This window comes from Haliaeetus leucocephalus, unplaced genomic scaffold (assembly GCF_000737465.1).
Source record: "Haliaeetus leucocephalus isolate CR32 unplaced genomic scaffold, Haliaeetus_leucocephalus-4.0 Scaffold206, whole genome shotgun sequence".
In the NCBI taxonomy this organism is placed as follows: domain Eukaryota; kingdom Metazoa; phylum Chordata; class Aves; order Accipitriformes; family Accipitridae; genus Haliaeetus; species Haliaeetus leucocephalus.
The window spans coordinates 5376136-5394253 of NW_010972642.1; the positions used below are offsets into that span (position 1 = coordinate 5376136).

The 18118-nt window shown below is 41.5% G+C and overlaps 1 protein-coding gene across 17 annotated transcripts in view; it reads right to left on the reverse strand.

Moving 5' to 3' along the window:
* The window catches only part of CACNA1C (calcium channel, voltage-dependent, L type, alpha 1C subunit), a 409208-nt gene that overhangs the window by 98885 nt on the left and 292205 nt on the right, over positions 1-18118 (reverse strand). For all 17 annotated transcript variants that reach the window (XM_010566185.1, XM_010566178.1, XM_010566184.1 and 14 more), the window contains exons 10-13: positions 10088-10114; positions 7838-7998; positions 6816-7041; positions 638-845 (exon numbers count right to left, since the gene is read on the reverse strand). In XM_010566185.1, coding sequence (XP_010564487.1) covers positions 638-845; positions 6816-7041; positions 7838-7998; positions 10088-10114 — 622 coding nt within the window. The remainder of the gene's footprint in view (positions 1-637; positions 846-6815; positions 7042-7837; positions 7999-10087; positions 10115-18118) is intronic.

Sequence of the window (18118 nt, forward strand, 5' to 3'; positions counted from 1 at the left end):
ATGCAAAGAGGGCCTGTGCTCAAAGTGTAAAAAAACCCCAGATGTCCCCTTGAAGATGATGGCTGAAGCCAAATGGCTCTCCCAGACAACTCTGTTCAAGTCTCCCCACCTCTCCCAGTCATTTCCCTCCCACATGTTTGTTGTTTCAGACAAGCTGCATAACCTATAGCACTGAAGACAGCCCTCAGCACAGCCCTCCCTGCCACTTCCCTTCACCTTGCACATGAAATCATGATCCTGATGCTCTTGGTTGATCACTTCCCAAACTGCAGTCAGCTTAAAGGCCATTTGATTAATTCTCTGGTGCCGCGAGCAGATATTTGTTCCCCAGTAGCGTGGGAGGGGGAAGGACAGCTGCAGCATTGGGGTTTGGCATGCAGGTGCTGCCCTGGGACATGGCAATGGCCATTCTCTTGTCCTACCCTGCTAAGACCTGGTGGCTTTAGCTTTGGTTCCCCACTTTGGAGGGAATACTCCTGTGCTGGCAGCACAGTGTGGCACCTTGCTCCTGACGCTGTTAGCCTGATGTCCAGTCTTGGGACTGTCAGGCTGCAGGGGAAGGGTGCAGGACCTGCTCTCTGTCTCACCCCGTGTAAACACAGTGTGTTGGCCCCATTGGGATCACTCTTGCTCTTACCTGAAACACAGTGAGGAGGGACTGGGGGAAGTTGTCGAATGTACTCCTCCTGGTCTGCATCTCATCGAAGTTAAACTTGCCCCCAAAGAGCTGCATCCCCAGGAGTGAGAAGATGATAATGAAGAGGAAGAGAAGCAGCAACAGGGAGGCAATGGAGCGCACTGAATTCAGGAGCGAAGCCACAAGGTTACTCAGGGAGTTCCAGTATCTGGGAGAGAAAATAGAGACAGTTAAATTTCCTTCAATCCAAGACAGGTGCTCATGGACTGCACAGGATATTGGCTCCGGCTGCCTTCTGCGTATAAGCAGGCATTTCCAGACACCCTGTTAAGCAGTGAATCATTGATGTGCTTCCCTAAGATAATGAGACCTACTGCAGCTAATGAGTAATTTTACTACCACACGTGTACATACACAATTCCCTCCACCCCCCACCCCATATGCACACCCAGAAGATTATTGCAGCAGTCTCCATCTAAGGCTCTGCAAATCTTCTATCAATATACGGTGATTAGTTCTTGCTGCTTCAGTGAGTTACATTCTAACCAACCTCATTACAACACTCACAGATGTTATGGCAGCCAGAATACCTCACTCCAGAGAATGGCCTGTAATAACTAACAAGAGCAGATGGGGAAACAGTTTGGATGCAAATACAAACTTGTCCAAAATCTGGTGTGTGTGAGTATGTGCTTGGGCTCACTCACAGATAGAGGTTGCTAAGCTTTCTGGAATTGAAAGAAATGAGAAAGATATTAAAGGTCATTTTACATGGACCCTAAAAGAAGCTCCAGATCTACATCCATAAAGTCCAGAGTTTCTTTTGCTCTTGGAAGAGCACATCATCACTGCTTTTTTTTTTTTTTGCTATCAAACTCACTATACTTCCTCAAGTAGGCTACAGAACATTTTGGAAGGGCTTCATTCAAGAGAGAGGATAGCTAAGACCTGTTCTTCCAGAGTATTCAGGCTTGTGCTCATATCAGACTGATGTATGATGCACAGAAAGGATCTTCTTGCCCTTGTGGTCCCACTTTAGGGTTCAAAGATGTGAGCAGCATACTCTGCTGCAGCGTGTCAGTTTGCTTGCATTCTTTGCCAGCCTGTAGAGTAGCCACGTGTTGGAAAAAGGCTTCAGAAAAAATTGCTAAAGAATCCACCACATCACCCATAAAGCAGCTCCCACTTTGGCCTTGCATCTGCTTGACCACTCCTAGTCTATGGCTTAGCTGGTCATGACCACTTCTCTTTTGTGCAGTTTTGAGTCTGACAGAGCTTTCAGACTGGGCTGAAGATTAGCTGTCATCTTCCAATCACTTCATTTTGAATGCACATTACTAGCAAGCTTCAACAGCCGTCACAGGTCAGCAAGCCAGTAATGTTTGCCTGTGATCTCTAAGTCTTCCTTCTAGCATCATCTCTTGTGGCCTACCACCATGCTTTGAGGTTCCACCATGGCCAACATTCTCCACTCCCTTCTCCCAAAGCCCATAACATTGAACCTTTCTTTCCTTAGAGGACTCTGAGTTTCCAGCCATGTTTTCCTTGGAGACAAAAGTTCCACTTGAGAGGGATGGCAGACATGTCTAGTGCTCTCACTCTTTTGAGGAAGCCTGATCCTTCAACGCACAATTTTTTTCTGAAGGTAGTGTAGTCATTAGAGACAAGGGTTCTTAAAATCCCAGTTAATTTAATATTTTTAAAGTGTCAGTGTGAAAAGAAGACTTTTCTTGTCCCATGGAAGACAGGAATGTTTGAGCAGCCCAATCGCTTTATGAAGGTTAGCAATCTGATCTGCAGAGGGACACTGCCATGTCCTCTGAAGTTCAGCAACTGGTTCATCTCCAAGGGCTGAGCTTCAAAGAGAACTGTGATGTTTTCCCTCCAGCCCAGCTTCAGCACTTCAGAGAAAACTAGAATGCTTTAAAGTTTAACTGCAATTAAAGAGATGAGCAATGAAAAACTACAGAGCAAAGGTAAGGGCATGGAAACTGTGGGCTCAGTGCCACCAAATACCCGCACTGAATGTGCAATGTAACAGCTCGCTGTATTTGCGTTTATGCTTACAGCTCACATACTTTCACACTTTGGTAGGAAGGGAAAGTGACACAGGAAAAGGGAAAAATCCATTTCTGATGAAACTCAGAAACTAACTGACTTTAGCATTCTTAAACCAGAAACTGATGGGGTCCAGTATCTCTCTAAGTCTTCCAATGTCAGCCAGGACACACATCTTCTAGGTCTTTCTAGGAGTGCCCTTAAAAGGCATAAAGTGAAGCTGTTACACACCTGAATAGTCTCAGTGACTTTAAGCTTAAATGCCTTGCTATCTCAGAGAGCAACTGCACAGGCTTTCATCAGCCCTGCATTTCTTACAAATGGCTCAGTACCTGAGATTCAGTTTCTTACGTAACTATGAAACTTAAAGCAATTAACTGAGATGACATGGTGATAAGATCAGTGCTGTTTTATCTATGTACTGAGTGCTAGCTAGAAATACAGCACCATTAGAAAAGTAAACAAACCAATCAGGGGGAAAAAAAAGAGAAAAAGGAAAAGGGAGAGGATAAGGAAGGCTTGACTTGACTAGGATGTGAAAATAACAATTGTCTTATCTTAGCGTCCTAGAAGCCTGACCTGAGGTTACCATCTGCCACATTAGGTGGCTGCAGAACTAACATGAACACCCCCTCAAAATGAGATCTGGGGTTACTCAATGAAACATAAGGCTTTTACGTCAGGAACGGCTGAAGCCCAGACAAAGAAAAAGTCTCTCACTACTTCATCCTCTTTGGTTAATATACTACAAAGAAAAAACAGTTACAATGAATGTCACGGCACTGCTGGATGGAATCAGAGATTTTGGACCAGGCAGCATATAATGGGAGGTACAAGAGAAGCACTACTGCTGCCTCAGACTTATAGGGAAAGGAATGTGCTTCTTCACATCTCCCACTTGCAGATCTCAGACCCTTGAGGATGCTAGTGAATGAGGTACTGCAAAACCTCAGTGAGCAGGATGTGATTATGATCCCTGCTTCAAAATGGAGGAATGATGCAGAGAAGTTAAATGGTTTGTTCAACATCTCACACAAAAATCACTTGCAGAACTGGATTAGAACTTAATGAGTTCTTTTGTTCTCTTCCCTCTCCTCTCCATTGCCTTCCACTATGTCTTTATGGTACTGGCAATCACAGATGCAGAGCTTAAAACAGTAGCAACAGCTGGCAGTCTCATTGTAGGAAAGCTTCCCACACTGTTCATCCAATGTAAAACCACTTTGAAAGCAGGTACAAAAAAAAAAAGGTGCCCTGTCTCTCCTCCCTACAGTTAACAGTGATTTATCTAGTGGCAGGATTAGGTATAAAGTATCAAATTTCAGTACGCTGCTGCAAATAGATTGATTCATTTTTTAAGTATAAAGGACTAAATATAGGGATTTATAAAGCAGTAAAGGACTGTTTATAAAGAGAAAATAATTTGTTTTCTCATAGCAAAGGGAGACTTTCTGCACAGCCCTGTAAAAATTAGGGAGAATAAAACAAACAGATTATATTGTCTGCTTGTCTAATGTACAAGACTAAATGATTCTGAAGAGTATTTATAATTTTGGAAGGAATGTTTGCTCTTGAAATTCTAAATGTGGTTTCTAAAATGATGCATTGTTCATCTGATGGTGTCTTTATTTGTTTCTATTAGATTAGGGAGCTGCATTTGTGTTTTTCCTAGAAGTGTATCATCTTGACGCACCCAGAATTTGTTTGTGCTTGGTGTTTACCATGGAAAATCCATATAAATATATAAAGATTATCTACTGATATACTCTCACCAGAGTAATTCTCCTGCTTTGTGCCTTTTTAATGCCCTTGATTATCCCTATTTTCATGCCCACTGTATGTCCCCATGTCACTGCTCTTGAATATATGTTTGACATAAAACATTACACTATTGTCCCTCCTACCCTTCCCATCTTTCTAGGATTGTATCCTTCTGTAATATCATTGCACTCAGGTGGTGTATTCCAACAGTATTGATAATGTCGTCAATAAATCATCACTGTATTTAGAGCTGAGTGAATAATGGAAAAATTTGTATTTTACTGGAGAACATCAGAGGTAAAAGTTTTGCTTTAATTCCAGAATATTCTCTCCTGCAGTAAGACATGAGCGGGCCTAAAATACTGCTTTGGAGGCTTGTGCTAGGGCCTTCCACATGAGGGTGAACTTCACCCACGGAGGGGAAAAATCATGAAGAAAATGATGAATAATTAAAAAGCACAGATAAATCTAAGACTACTGCAACCTACTTGCCAATATTTTAGGAACAGGAAAGAAGGCAAAATCCGATTAATACATTATTCATTATGACTTATTCCTCAGCTCTGTGCTTTACACATAGACCCATGTACAAATTGCAGGAGACATTCCAGGTAACATTTGCTTCCATGAAAAATTGTATTTTAGTTCTGCTGCAGAATGAAGGTAAATAAAACTAGTCCTACTGCTGGTTGGTTCCAACATTACACCTCTGCCAGAAGCTTTAGGAATATTTGAGTACTCCAATAGCTCAAGCTTCCTAAAATATTAATGATATTCTCTCAGCGTTTGCCTTTCTATTACAGAATTCTCTTAGCTAGATTATATATTTTGTGTAAGAATGGAGAAATGTCTTGAAAAAACAATGACCTCTCCAGGATGCTATGTTGAAGCTTACGCTTTTATAGCTATTGGTATGTTGCCCTGGGTGTATCTGATTACCCAATGCCTGAAACAGCTACTGGTTTCCTCAGAAACCAGGCCTGGGACTCAGTGATGATAGCTTTCAGACCCAAAGATCCAGGAAAAACAGTCACCAGACCAGAGATCCCCCCTATTTCTGAAAGGGCAAAGATGCCTTTCTTGCTGGAAACTCTTTAGCTGGAACATTTTTCCCTCTTCTATGATCACAAGTCCAGACCACCTTTGTTTTCTTTTTTTAATAGTTGTAGGCTTGCTTTGGCATCTCTCTCTGAGACTGTAAACTGATTTTCTGACTCTGCCATCTGACCCTGAAAACCATCCACCCTGCCAGAGAGTGGAGGCTCAGAAGCTTTAAGGATAAATCTTGTATGATGCACAAATCCAAGTCTGTTGTTTTTTCTGCCTCTCAGCTCTGCCATCTTGACTGTCTTCCAGTTTTGGTCTTGTTTTTCTCACGCGCAGTGTTTTTTTATCTCAAATTTGTCAGAAATTTCCTTTGGGGGAGTTTATAGCAATTCTAGGGACATTTTCATAGCTGAGCTTGCAGAAAACGCACTCTTTCACCACCTCAGCCAAGCTTTTTATAAGGTGCTGACTGGTGCCCACATGGGAAAAAGCAGACCCTGTGCTGCTTCGGGTGAACACTTGGATAGATTTGTTCCAAGAGCTCCCATCTAGGTAAGCTGGGAGCTGATCTCTTCTACAACCTACCCTCAAGCTGAAAAACTCCTGTCAAACCAAGCCGGTGTTTTGGAGGTACCTGACTGCAGAAAGCAGTGACTGACACCCCTGTGCCTTTATGCAGAGGGAGAGGAGAAAGAAGGACAAGGGAAAAGAGGGGACACTGCGGTCTGGAAAAGCCTGGTTTCTTGATAAAGCTGCTGCTTCATACTGGACTTCTCTGAAGGAGAAGGGCTGGCAACATCCGTTGCCTATAGCTGCTGGTGTTGACACTATCTCCCACTCAGGCCGCTGTTGAGTCTATTGGAGTTGGCATGGGCTCCTCAGTCAAATGGTTTTTTGGCTCAAAGCAGTCTTTCAGGCTTCTCTCTCTTACCATAAAGCAACAGAAAAGATCACAAGGCTATCTACTGTTTTGTTTTCACTTTGTCTTTTGCAGGGAACCGTAAGAGCCCATGCTCAGCTCGCATTATCCTTCCAGATTTCAGTTGAACAATCTGCATGGTATCAAGTGTCTCCAGCCCCCTATGCCAGACTCCTCACCAACACTTACCACTCACATCAGGGATATCCAGTCTGTACAGCCCTCCCCATCCTGCCACAGACTTCAGAGGATGAGGACTGTCAACCTAGCAGTCTCACTACCCAATTAGCAGTACAAAAAGTAAAAAAAAACAGGGATGTGAGTGACTTGCACCTATATATGTTATGCATTGAGCAGTAGCCCTCCTTCATTCCCAAAGAAGCACAAAAGTACCTTGTGATTTTAAATATTCTCAGGAGTCGAACACATCTCAACACCGAAATGCCCAGTGGTGACATGATCTTTGTCTCAACGAGAATTGTTTCCAGGATTCCTCCACATACAATGAAACAGTCAAAGCGGTTGAAGAGGGACACAAAATAGGCCTGGAGACCAAGGCTGTACATCTTCAGCAGCATCTCTGCCGTGAAAAGAGCTAGCAGCACCTTATTGGCAGTGTCTCATGAAAAACAAACAGAAATAGATTAATGAAACTTAGTCAAAAGGTCATCACAGCTAACCATCGGCCCTTGCCTATAAGAAACCCCTTCTGGGATCAGTCTGAAAGGTTAACTTCATATAAGCTTGGGTCAAAGAACAGACTTCAAAAGCGTGGGCATCTCATTCACAGAAACGTTTTACAAATAAGCTTACAGCAATTCTTATGTATTGCATGTACAGCTGTGATGTATTACACAACCACACAACCTCCATGGCAGGGACATGCCTTCCTGTGCACAACCTCCCATCACATTTGTCATCTGCAGATGAGAGTGGGAATAGAAGAGCTGCTGTGCTACCTACTGTTGCTTAATTAAGCCTTTCAGCTGCTCTCACCTTCAGTAAGGATTCAACTGTTCTGCAGACAGAAGAACTTTACAAATCACCTCCCTGGTAACTAGAATTTATCATAAATGCCATTTCAGGGAAAACCTTGGAGAACCTGTGGCTCCCAGTACCTATCCATAAATTGGAAATGCAGTTGCTGCAAATATATATTTAGCATAAGCTCCTGATTTCACGTACACCCAGTGGAACACTGCTTCGGCTGGAAATGAGGAACTTACATTTTCCCTGAAACTTCCCCCATTGTAGGCAGATATTCTGTTGTGTTACTTAAGATCCTTCACAGACAGAGGACTATTTGGAGCTGTATATGCTCCTGTTACATTTGTGTGGTCTAACGCATCAGCTCCTTCCTCAGCCCCCTTTTTTGACACTGACTACAATAAACAGAACCATCAGCTTCTCCTCACCTTGGACCTCTGTGAGCCAGTCTGGCTGGTTGTAGTGTTCAGAGGCAATGGTGAGGGTGTTGAGAAACACAAGGAAGATCACCAACCAGTAGAAAACATTGGACTTGACAGCAGCGCGGCACTTTCTTCTGCAGAATCGATTCCATCGGCGCCAGTAGCGACTTGAAAAATTGGAAAAGGAAAACTACTTTTTAGATAGGGATCCTTAGGCTATTGCAAATCTCTGTCAAGAGAGACTCTAGTCTTGATTTATTGTTCAAGAGTGGTAGAGAATAACTTTAAAGTTCACCCTGAGAAATGTTCTCTCATTCTCATCTGACTCAACAGTTGTGATCATCCTTCCTTTAGCTATAGGAATAAAGTTAGTCTTAAGGCAATTTGCAACATTCAGGGGTGAACAAACCTCTTCAAGCAACGTCTTAATCTGATGAAGACATCCATCGCAGCTACCCTGAGAGTTTTTTTAGCCCAGTTCCTACAAAAATAATTATTCTTCCTGTATTTAATGCTTGTGGCCTGCAATGGGACCTTGCCCAGCCTCAGGATAGTCAATGAAAAGATACCCACTATATACCATGGACCTTTGTATTAAGTCCTTGGAGATGTGAGGTCAGATAAAAAACATGGAACATTTCCAACATTCAGCAATGTTCAGGAGCAAGCCCAATATGAGCGCTAACTCTGAACAGAAAAACAAAACTTAGGGAACCTCAGCATCTCACCTTCATGCCTGGAACTAAGGATACCATTTGCGAATCAACAGACCTTTTAAAGTTTGCCTTCCATGAACATATCCCCTTGTGTCACTGATTTCAGAGGGTAATTACTAACCACAGAAGATATTTAAAGCTAATTACACACCTCCTACTCTTCAGAATTTAACTTGCATAGCAACCAGTTTCCAGGCAACACTTGCTACTGTATAATAAATCTAATAGTTTTATATAGATATTACATACATATGTGTGTGCATGCGTCTCTAAAGAGACACACACATATATAACATTACAGGAAGAGAGAACTTTTCTTGGCTAGTCTTTTCTTATGTATTATTTCCAGTGATAAGCTATGGCTGTGAGGTCAGGGTTCAGCACCTATATGAGCTAAAGCCAGGCACACTGGCCAAGAATTTTGCAACAACATTTTAACAGGTAATCAAACCCAGGCTGGTTTAGCTATGCAATTTATAAAGGCACCCAGTCGAGCTAGCACAGACATTTAATAAGAGTTGTGTGTTTTGTAGCGGTTTTGGGACAAGAAATGATCTTCCCAACTTTCAAAATGGACACACCACATAGACATTCATGTTGCTGTTAAATCATTAGCAATCCCACACACTTTCGTTTGTACTTGTGCACAAATGTGCATGCATGTGAGCATGTGATGACACAAGTGTTTTTTTGTGCTTATACCTACATACAAATAAATCCACCGATTGTAGGAATGTGATCATGTATGCAACTCTGCACAGGGATGCATATAGGCAGTCTGTACGCATATGTGAATTCCTGAATTTACATCACTGTTCATTATTTAGGTAAGCTGAAGGACAGAGTTGCTCACTTGCTCCAGTTATTCTGAAAATTAATTTAGTTTTTTTTATAAAATTGACTTTGAATTCAGAGTTATGGAGGCAGCTGGGTTCCTACTGAAGAGGTAGAAATGGACTGGGACTTCAACAGCCAAGTTCCATGAGTTCATTCAGCCTTTCCAGTTGAAACCCATAGATGACCACCTGGGAATTGCTTCACATATTCACAAGCTTTAAGTCAACAGAGAAACAAATACTGCCAGATTACTCCACATGTCCCATGGTGAAAGGGAGAATTTCACAAATAAGATGCAAACCTCATCAGTTGAAAGATTTACAATCAAGTAAAGCAGAGTAGTACAACAAAGTGTAGGAAAGAGAACCTTGAGCTGACAGGGTTGATGTTAATGGCTGTAGTATAATTCTGTGGTTGAACTTTTTTTTTCTTCTGCTTTTATATTTTATGGCTCGAGATATGCAGGTAGCAGTCAGATAGGTACTTCTGAGTGAAATATTGTCAGTAGTCCCTGTGCCTTATTTCAGTATGAAACTAAGAAAAAGGATCTTGATTTTTGGTAGGTGACTGACTAAAATCTGACAAGTTTGGCAGTATCTCCTAGAATCACCACTGTGTCCCATAGATGCAGGAGTAAACCACTTCACAAAGTAAAGAACAAAACCAGTGGAAAGGAGGAAAAGCGAAAGTCAATTTTACTTACCTAAACTTTGATTTTGAGATCCGATGCCTGAAAGATAAGAATTGCCATTAAGTCTCTGAAGCTGTCCCATACCTCCCAGGCTTTTATGAAAATAGCAATAGAAAGAAACAAAGTTAAGCTCAATTAATTTTTTAACGGATGCTGTTTTCCTCTTGAATCCCCTCCCCTGTAAGTCAATGTAGGCACTGGGCATAGCTAGAATTCCCTGATATACAAATCTTGTTTTTTGGTGGGAGTCATGAAGCAGGAGTCATGCATTGATGGGATTCCACCACCTACAGACATCAGTGAACTAGCTTTTCTTTTGGGTAAAAGGCTGGCCTAATGCTAGGAGCACTCTACATCTGCTACCAAATTTATTTTTCAAGTATGACTCTTTTTTTCTTTTAGTCACTAGTTTTTTTTCTTATATTAAAATATGTATGACTTTACACAGACAGACTTGTTGCTTTCACACATCACCTGTCACTTCAGGATATATAAGCACATTATGAAACCATGGGGAAAATAATGCTTTCTTTTTTTCCAGCAATTGAAGGAAAACCAGTGCATGGTGGATATTTTCAAATGTAGATACTAACACTTATTTGTCTTTGTTATCTATGTAAATTGGTTTGAATTCAAAAGGGTCTGAACAATAATGGATTCTGTTGCTATCAATTAAATTTGGGGAATTAAGCATTCCTGAAAATTTGGCCATGTTCCCACTATATACGTGTTTAAATATCTAATTCCATGCACTTGGATTTATTCACCTAAGTAATCTCATTAGCCTTTTATGAGAAGTCACAGGCAAAACTAGAGATAGACCCCAGTTCTCTAACCACTACCTTGCTCTGCTTGACACATGTCCTGTAAGGCCTTTGAACTCTTTGGCTGTCTTTTGGTACCTACGTAATGGTGCACAGAGAGAAATAAAGTTATGTGGATGCAATGACATGAGTCAGAGGTGATTTAGGAAGCTGCAAAATCCACTACCAATAACAGAAGAAATGAGAATCTGGGGAGTAACTATGAACAAGATATTTCTGCTGGGTTGAAGCATTTCTTAAGGTTCCCTCTATGATAGGAAAGTGATTCATTGTTGACAACAGTCAGCAAAGGTCTTGCTGTACCGGCTTAAAAATGGATTCACTGTTAGCAGACAGGGGACAAAGTAATTCTCAAAGCATCTAACGCTACTTTCTGTAGCAGCCTTAAAAATGGTCATATCTCTGTTCGAGGACATCAGTCACTGACAAGTAATCAGTGATGGGTCAGTTTTCTTATGTGGAAGAGATTTTAGTGATAGGAACATTTCACCAGCAGATGGTCCAAGCCAAAAAAAAAAGCCTTTGCACTGAATACATCATTCCTGCTGTGTCACAGGCAGCTTGTCTAGGCCACATACTAGGCAGCAGTGTGGTTACAGACACACATTCAAGAACTCTTTTGATAAAGAAGAAATAATGCACTGGCTGAACAGAATGCTAAATTATGCTGCAGAGACAAAGCAAGCTTTAACAAGGATGACGAGCGAAGCACCTACAAAGCACATCCTTAATGTTAAAGCTATCCCAACTTCACACTGAGAATTCTTGCTTGAGAATCGCTACCTACAAACTGTAATGCATCAGGGTTACAGGCAACAGGGAAGAAGGCTCAGACAAAGACAGGGGAAAGAAAAAGAAACAAAAGTCACAGTGAAGGAGAAAGCTGGGCACTGAAAAGGAGATGGCGAGGACTTTCATAAGAAACGGCTGGGGGGGGAGAGAAAAAGAGAGATGTCATGGGGAACCTGCCTGGTGCAAGGTGAAGGACAGGGAGTGTGAAGCCCTCTGGTGACCTCTCTGGCTAATGGTTTCCCAGTAAGGGAGTTGTGTGGCATTTAAGGAATCTTTCATTTATTTAAGCAAAAGAGATGTGGCAGGTGTAGTACTCATACGCATGTGATAATTATATCCTTGGAGCATTATGAGCAGCAGCCAAGTGCATTCAGTGCTCCCACAGGTTAGCTACAGCCTTCCCCCCCCACCCCCCCTTGTCTTAGTGCTATGGCAGAAGGCTTTATCACATGTGGGTGTGCTATATATATAGAACAGGACAAGGAAGGGGGAAGAGATATATATTTAGAGGCAGAATCCAAGAGTGAAATGGAATTTTGGAAACACAAGCGGTACAATAACTGATTCTGAAAACATTATGCCCAAATCTGAACCACATTTTTCAAATGACCCTTATGATCAAGAATCTTTTGTCTTTCAGAACCAGGGTTAACTATGTCATATAAAAAAATGCTTTTATGGTGTCAGTAGGGGCTGTCAAATAGTCTGGATTTGGAGCCTTGTCATGGCCTCTTTCTGGCACTCCAAACTGGCAGTTGCCAGGGGTTCAGGGTGGACCAGATTCTCTGCTGAGTTTAAACATGGATCTCTTGCATCCCTGGTATCCTGGGAGCTTTATGTCATTGGGAGAAAGAGAGTGTCCCCATCTGTGTCCAGCTCTGGAATGTCTTGAGAACTATTGTTTAAAATCATATAGGAGTCTATATAAAAACCATTTCAGATCACTACTGAGTGTTTTTATCATAGGAACCATGTAACTCAGATTATCTTTTATAAAGACAAACACAAAAATCAGACCTCTACTGTTTGACTAGCTATCTTTTAAATTCTCTAAAACTCTTCTAACCTTACATAGTTATGTACCACATACAGATAAGACAGTGAAATTTAAAGATTTTATCAACATAAACTCAGGATAATCAGTGTAATTTAAATGTAGTGAGATACGCCACATCCTAAGAGATAAAGTCTTAATTTCTCTGTTCATAGTGGACACCAGAGGAGAGAAACTATGCACTTGTGAAGGATATGACACTCTTGTATAACAGGGATTGAGGGCTTTGTGTAACTGTACACACAACAAACAATTCTGGAAAAATCTTTTAGGTCTCCAAGCATGACACAAAGGCCATGTTACAGTTGTTTTCTGGGTGTAGAAATTACTAAACATGATGATGAAAATTATCTGGCATGTGTGTCACAACTACTTCTACACCATAGGATCCTACCTATAGGTAACCATCTTCATGAAAACTTAAAAAAGCCCTTGGATACTAGTAAAAGCTCTCAGAAAAGCAGTAACACAGAAATTTACTTACTATGCCTCTAGGTTATACACAATTTTGGGGAACATCCAAAGAGCTGCACTGTGCATATCTTACAGATTTTAGAACTGTGAGAACACAGTCCTGGTGTGATATTGATTCTGTTTTGGTGCAATATGGTGCATTCATGCAGTTACTGGTCAAGTGGCACAACATTTTTCCCTCTCTCTATTCCTGCTGATGACATTTCATTGCTTCTAGTCAGAACGCTGGCATCCCTGAACAGAAGATGCCCACCCTTGGGTCCTTTTTTCACATATTACTGGGACAAAAGCATATAGTGAGATGACATTTTCAGGAATGCATGCTGCATACCTGATAATCTCTCAGCCTAATAAAGTGTTAGGGCTAAGTTCTACCCTCAGCTATGCCTCTGCGATTCACACTGAAGCAACAGGCCTCCATCCGTCTGCCTGCTATCCTCTGTACAATGCAGTTAACACTGGGGAGTTGTACAGGAACACTCAATGACCATTTCTTATTTCTGACCATTAATTAAAAGCTTCCAGCAAAACAGAACATATGAATGACCCTTGATAACTTGCATTCTGATGTCTGTGGATGGAGATCCTCCTGCTGAGGCAATCACTGAATTTCAGCAGAGTCCACACAGCGATGCCTCTCCTCTTTTTTTACATTTTTGCCCTTCTTGCAGAAGCACTAGAAAGCATGCCAACCTGATGGGAGCGATGCTGGTTTTAAGAGCGAGGTGGTTGTTGGCCAGCAGCAGTAAGAATCTGTGGAACATCCTTAAGAAAACTGGATCTGTCTAGCTTAAAATTGAACTGGTTTGCTATTCAACAGGCTTTCTTACAGGCTGGGAGAATAGGCCAGCACTTCAGCATTTAGTGAATATCCTTACTCTCCCTGTGGCAAGTCAGAGGCAAGGCCTGTCACAGAACCTGAAGTAGGAAGATAATTCCTCCTCCACAAGGTCATGCTATTGTCCTTTAGACACATATCTAGAGCTGACTGTGAATATCAAAAACACCTTGCTCATAATAAATTGGAGAGCAGTAGCTGAGCCTGACACATAAGGGTTGATCCTGTGTGTTTTCCTGCTGAAGTCAGCAGTGGTTTCAGAGCTTTTGGCAGACTTTTCTTACTACTGCTTCTGATGTGATGGGGACTTTGGTCCTCACAGAAGGCTATCTTCTCATTAGGTGAAAACCAGCAGCTATAGCAAACCTGCAAGCAAACTGACTCTTGCCTTTACCACTAGCTCCTACGCTGATTATTTCAAGAACTGCATAGGAATTATTTTCCCAGCCAGCAAAACACCAAGGGAAAATCATTGATAGTTCAGCTGCCAGGGAAAGCTTCCATTGTTCATAATGTTTTCAGGACACACGGTTTTCAGTTGGAAAGCTAGTGTAGGTTGTTCATTTTGTTTTATCCTGTTTTATTGTTTTAACCCTCTTTGGTGGAAAAGCAATTGAACTGTCCCCCCCAAAGGTATAGAAATCCTGGCAAAGGTGAAAATGCCAAGTGGCTTATTGTTTCAATGAAAGCAGATAATTTTAAGCTCTCTTCCCCTTTGAGCTCAAGTGCTTCACTTTTCTATTGAGACTCTATGGAACATTAACTTCCACAAAGGTCTTTTTTTTTAGCTAATACATATGCATAGAAGCAAGCTCTATTGTGGCACTCCAGATCTGTATGGTTGTACTAGAAAATTAACATTCTGGTGGTATTGGAAGATTATATATGCTGACATCCCGCACAGAACAGATTACTACTGATTATGAGCAATAGCCTGTCCTCAGGAATCTATGTCCTGCACAGCAGTAACCACAGAGGCTCAGGGAAATTACTCGCTATTGGGAAGTCCTGGGTATAAGGCTATCCTGAAATAGAAACCCATTGCTCCTAGTGCTGGGTTTATCCCACTGATATTTGCTGCAGAGGAAACATGTTTCTTTGTACCCAGAGGCAACAGGTTATTAAAGCTGTGACCCATCAGAAGTAAGATGTTCCGCTTTCAAATGTTGTCCTTGAGGATAAAAGCTGTTGTGTTTCTACTGCAGGGCACATGTCAGGGCAGTGCAAGGCAATACCATGACAGGGATGATATACTGTGGAAGTTGTGGGATGCTTTTCAATGTCCTGTGGAACCGTACAAACCTTTTTCAAATTCAGATGCCTGAAAAAGCTAACACCCATCTTAAGAAGGGAATTACTCCCTGCCACAGCTCTCCTGATGGCATCAGAATTACACCAGGAATGAATATGAATGGGGGGGAGGTTGTTTGTTTTAGTTCTAAGAAACTGGATTTACACAATAAGCAAAGAGATATTAGATGTTAGATTCTTCCTGAAACTCCTTCTGCTGGTTTGAAGACTGGCATTGCTCCAGACAGCGCAGCTGATGAAGGCAGTTTCTATAGTATGGATACTATAGAAATAAAAGCTTCTTTGAGACAATTCATCAGTAGGAGATAGCTTGTGTTTGAGAGGTACTCTCCTGATCTCACATAGCATATGTCTCTGTGGAGCTGAGAAAGGCTGTCAGGGAAGATCTCCTTTTCCAAAAGGCACACTTGAGCCTGGCTTCTCAAGCAGATCTTTCTGTCATTCACAGGCTCAGCCTTTCAAAGCTCTACAGCTTTTTATAAGAACAGAAAGAACAACCAGTAATTCTAAGTTATATTCAATAAAAATGCTTTTTCTTTCAGTCTCCTGGGTACCTTTTTTCCTTTTATCATGAGCGCATTCTGATGGCTAGCTCAGCCTGTAACCATGGTGGTGGTGCTGGGGTGGTTAAATGCCCTAGCAGTCTGATGCCACTAAATAAATAAATACATTAGCTTTGACTTGCAATCTTCCCTGTTGCTTCAGTCATGTCTGATTGCAGCTTGCCCAGCGCAGTCTCTGCCCTCTGAGAAAAAATGTGTATAGCAAGGCAATGGGGACTCCTGGCCACTAGGTGATTTTAGCTGGCTGGTAAAAATGAAGACTCATCTGAAACTCAACAATCAAACAAAAAACTTGTTTAGCCATTTCAACTGTAAAAACAAAATCTGGAGGGCAGATGACTGCTCAAAAGTCTGGGCCTAATCTTCAACTAGAGTAAATCAGGATGGCATGACTATAATTATTAATGCTTACTCAAAGTCACTAGTACTAGATGAGGAACTTATTTGAAAAGCTCAACTGACTTCCCACATGAATTATCTCTATTCCTGAACACTGGGCCAAATTCTGATTCTCTTAGTCAGGTTTCAATAAAAGAAAATACTCATTCAAACAAATTCTTGCTTACATTTTATATGTTCCAGCAGGAATGTTGGCCTATGGGGGGTTTCAATTAGGGCTCAGTGAAAAGAAGAGGACTTAATACTTCTAGAAACCAGGAAAGCTGCCTGAGTGTGTGATGCAGTAACAAAACAAACTAGAAAGGATTCCAAGCCTCAGAATCAAAGGCAGATCTGAATTTACCCATAGCTAGGGAACCTGCAGCTCCACAAATTTGAAACAAACATTTTACAAAAGCAGGAACCATTGGCAAAATTTGTGTCTCACTCCAGAATTTCAAATACAATGATACAGCCATTCATTTTCCTGGATGAAGGAGCCTATCCATCTCTTAGAGATGAAAAGCAATCTGAGTGAGGCCTTGAGGATCCTAACTGTCCTTGGGTAAGAGGTAAAAAAACCCCTCTCAATAACAGACTTCAATTCCTTTACTATACATCACGCATTTTCAAATGAAGTGGAAAGTGGCAAGGAAACTCTTTATCTCCCCGAATCTTACATGTCCTGCTCTGGTGAAATTTAGGGCGCTGTTTTAACATTTACAACGTGGGAAGAAGAAATGAAGCTCTGTTTTCCTGTCATTTCCCTATGTCTTCTTCCCTAAAATGTGTTGGACGTAGCCATCCCTTCTCCTAATGCTAGGAGTATAGTGATCACCATGCCAGATCACACTACTGCCATTCTTATGGGGGAACTTTGGACCATTTTAAGTAAACTCCATTCTAAGTCATGATTACATTTAGGGTTGGGTTTAACTTCAGCTCTCCTGGCCACATTACAGCTAAGATAATTATGTTCTGCTTGCCAAAATTCCCAATGCAGTTTCAGTGCAAAACAAGCTATCCCTCACACATCTTCTAACACACTTGTGCCCTTTGTTTTTAAACACCGGTCACATTTTACTCTGAAGGTGGCTGAACTCTAATGCTGTGAAAACAATCCCTCACTTTACAGTTCATAAAGTGCCTTAGGATCCTTTGGGATTAAGGACATGAAACGAATGCAAGCTATAATATTAAAAATATATGCAACTTTATAGTAACAGTTGCTATTGTTGTTGGCACTGTGTAGCACCAGGGAATCCATTGTGTTGGGAACCATAACTGCAGAATAGAGATGGTTCTCCAAATTGGATCCAGCTGGAAGAAGTGGTCACATATCCAGCTGCTGCTTCCTATAATGCAACAAGAGCACAAGCAAGTTGTTGGGGTGCTAAAGGAAGGGCTACAGCTGCCTCAGCACCATGAATAGGTCTAGCCTGGTTCCTTCAGAAAAGAGTTCATAATTTAAACTAAAAGACTCAGCACGTAGGCAACAGCAGGCAGGTGAAGGAAAGCTATCACAAATAATTTCTCCTGGCGTTTGTAAGTTGCTGGCTGACACAGGAAAGCAGATTGAATTTACAACATATTCCACATATCACATCTTGTAATGCAGATAAGATCTCCTCCTCTTCAGTTTGTAGAGGAGATGGCCAAGGGTGTGTGTGGGAGATACAATCAACATTTACAAAGTCATGAAAGTGATAGATAAGCTGAATACGGAACTGTTGATCACCAAATCTCACAGTATTAGAAGGAGAGGACATTGACTGAAAGTAGTAGTAGATCAGCTTAAAACAGATATGA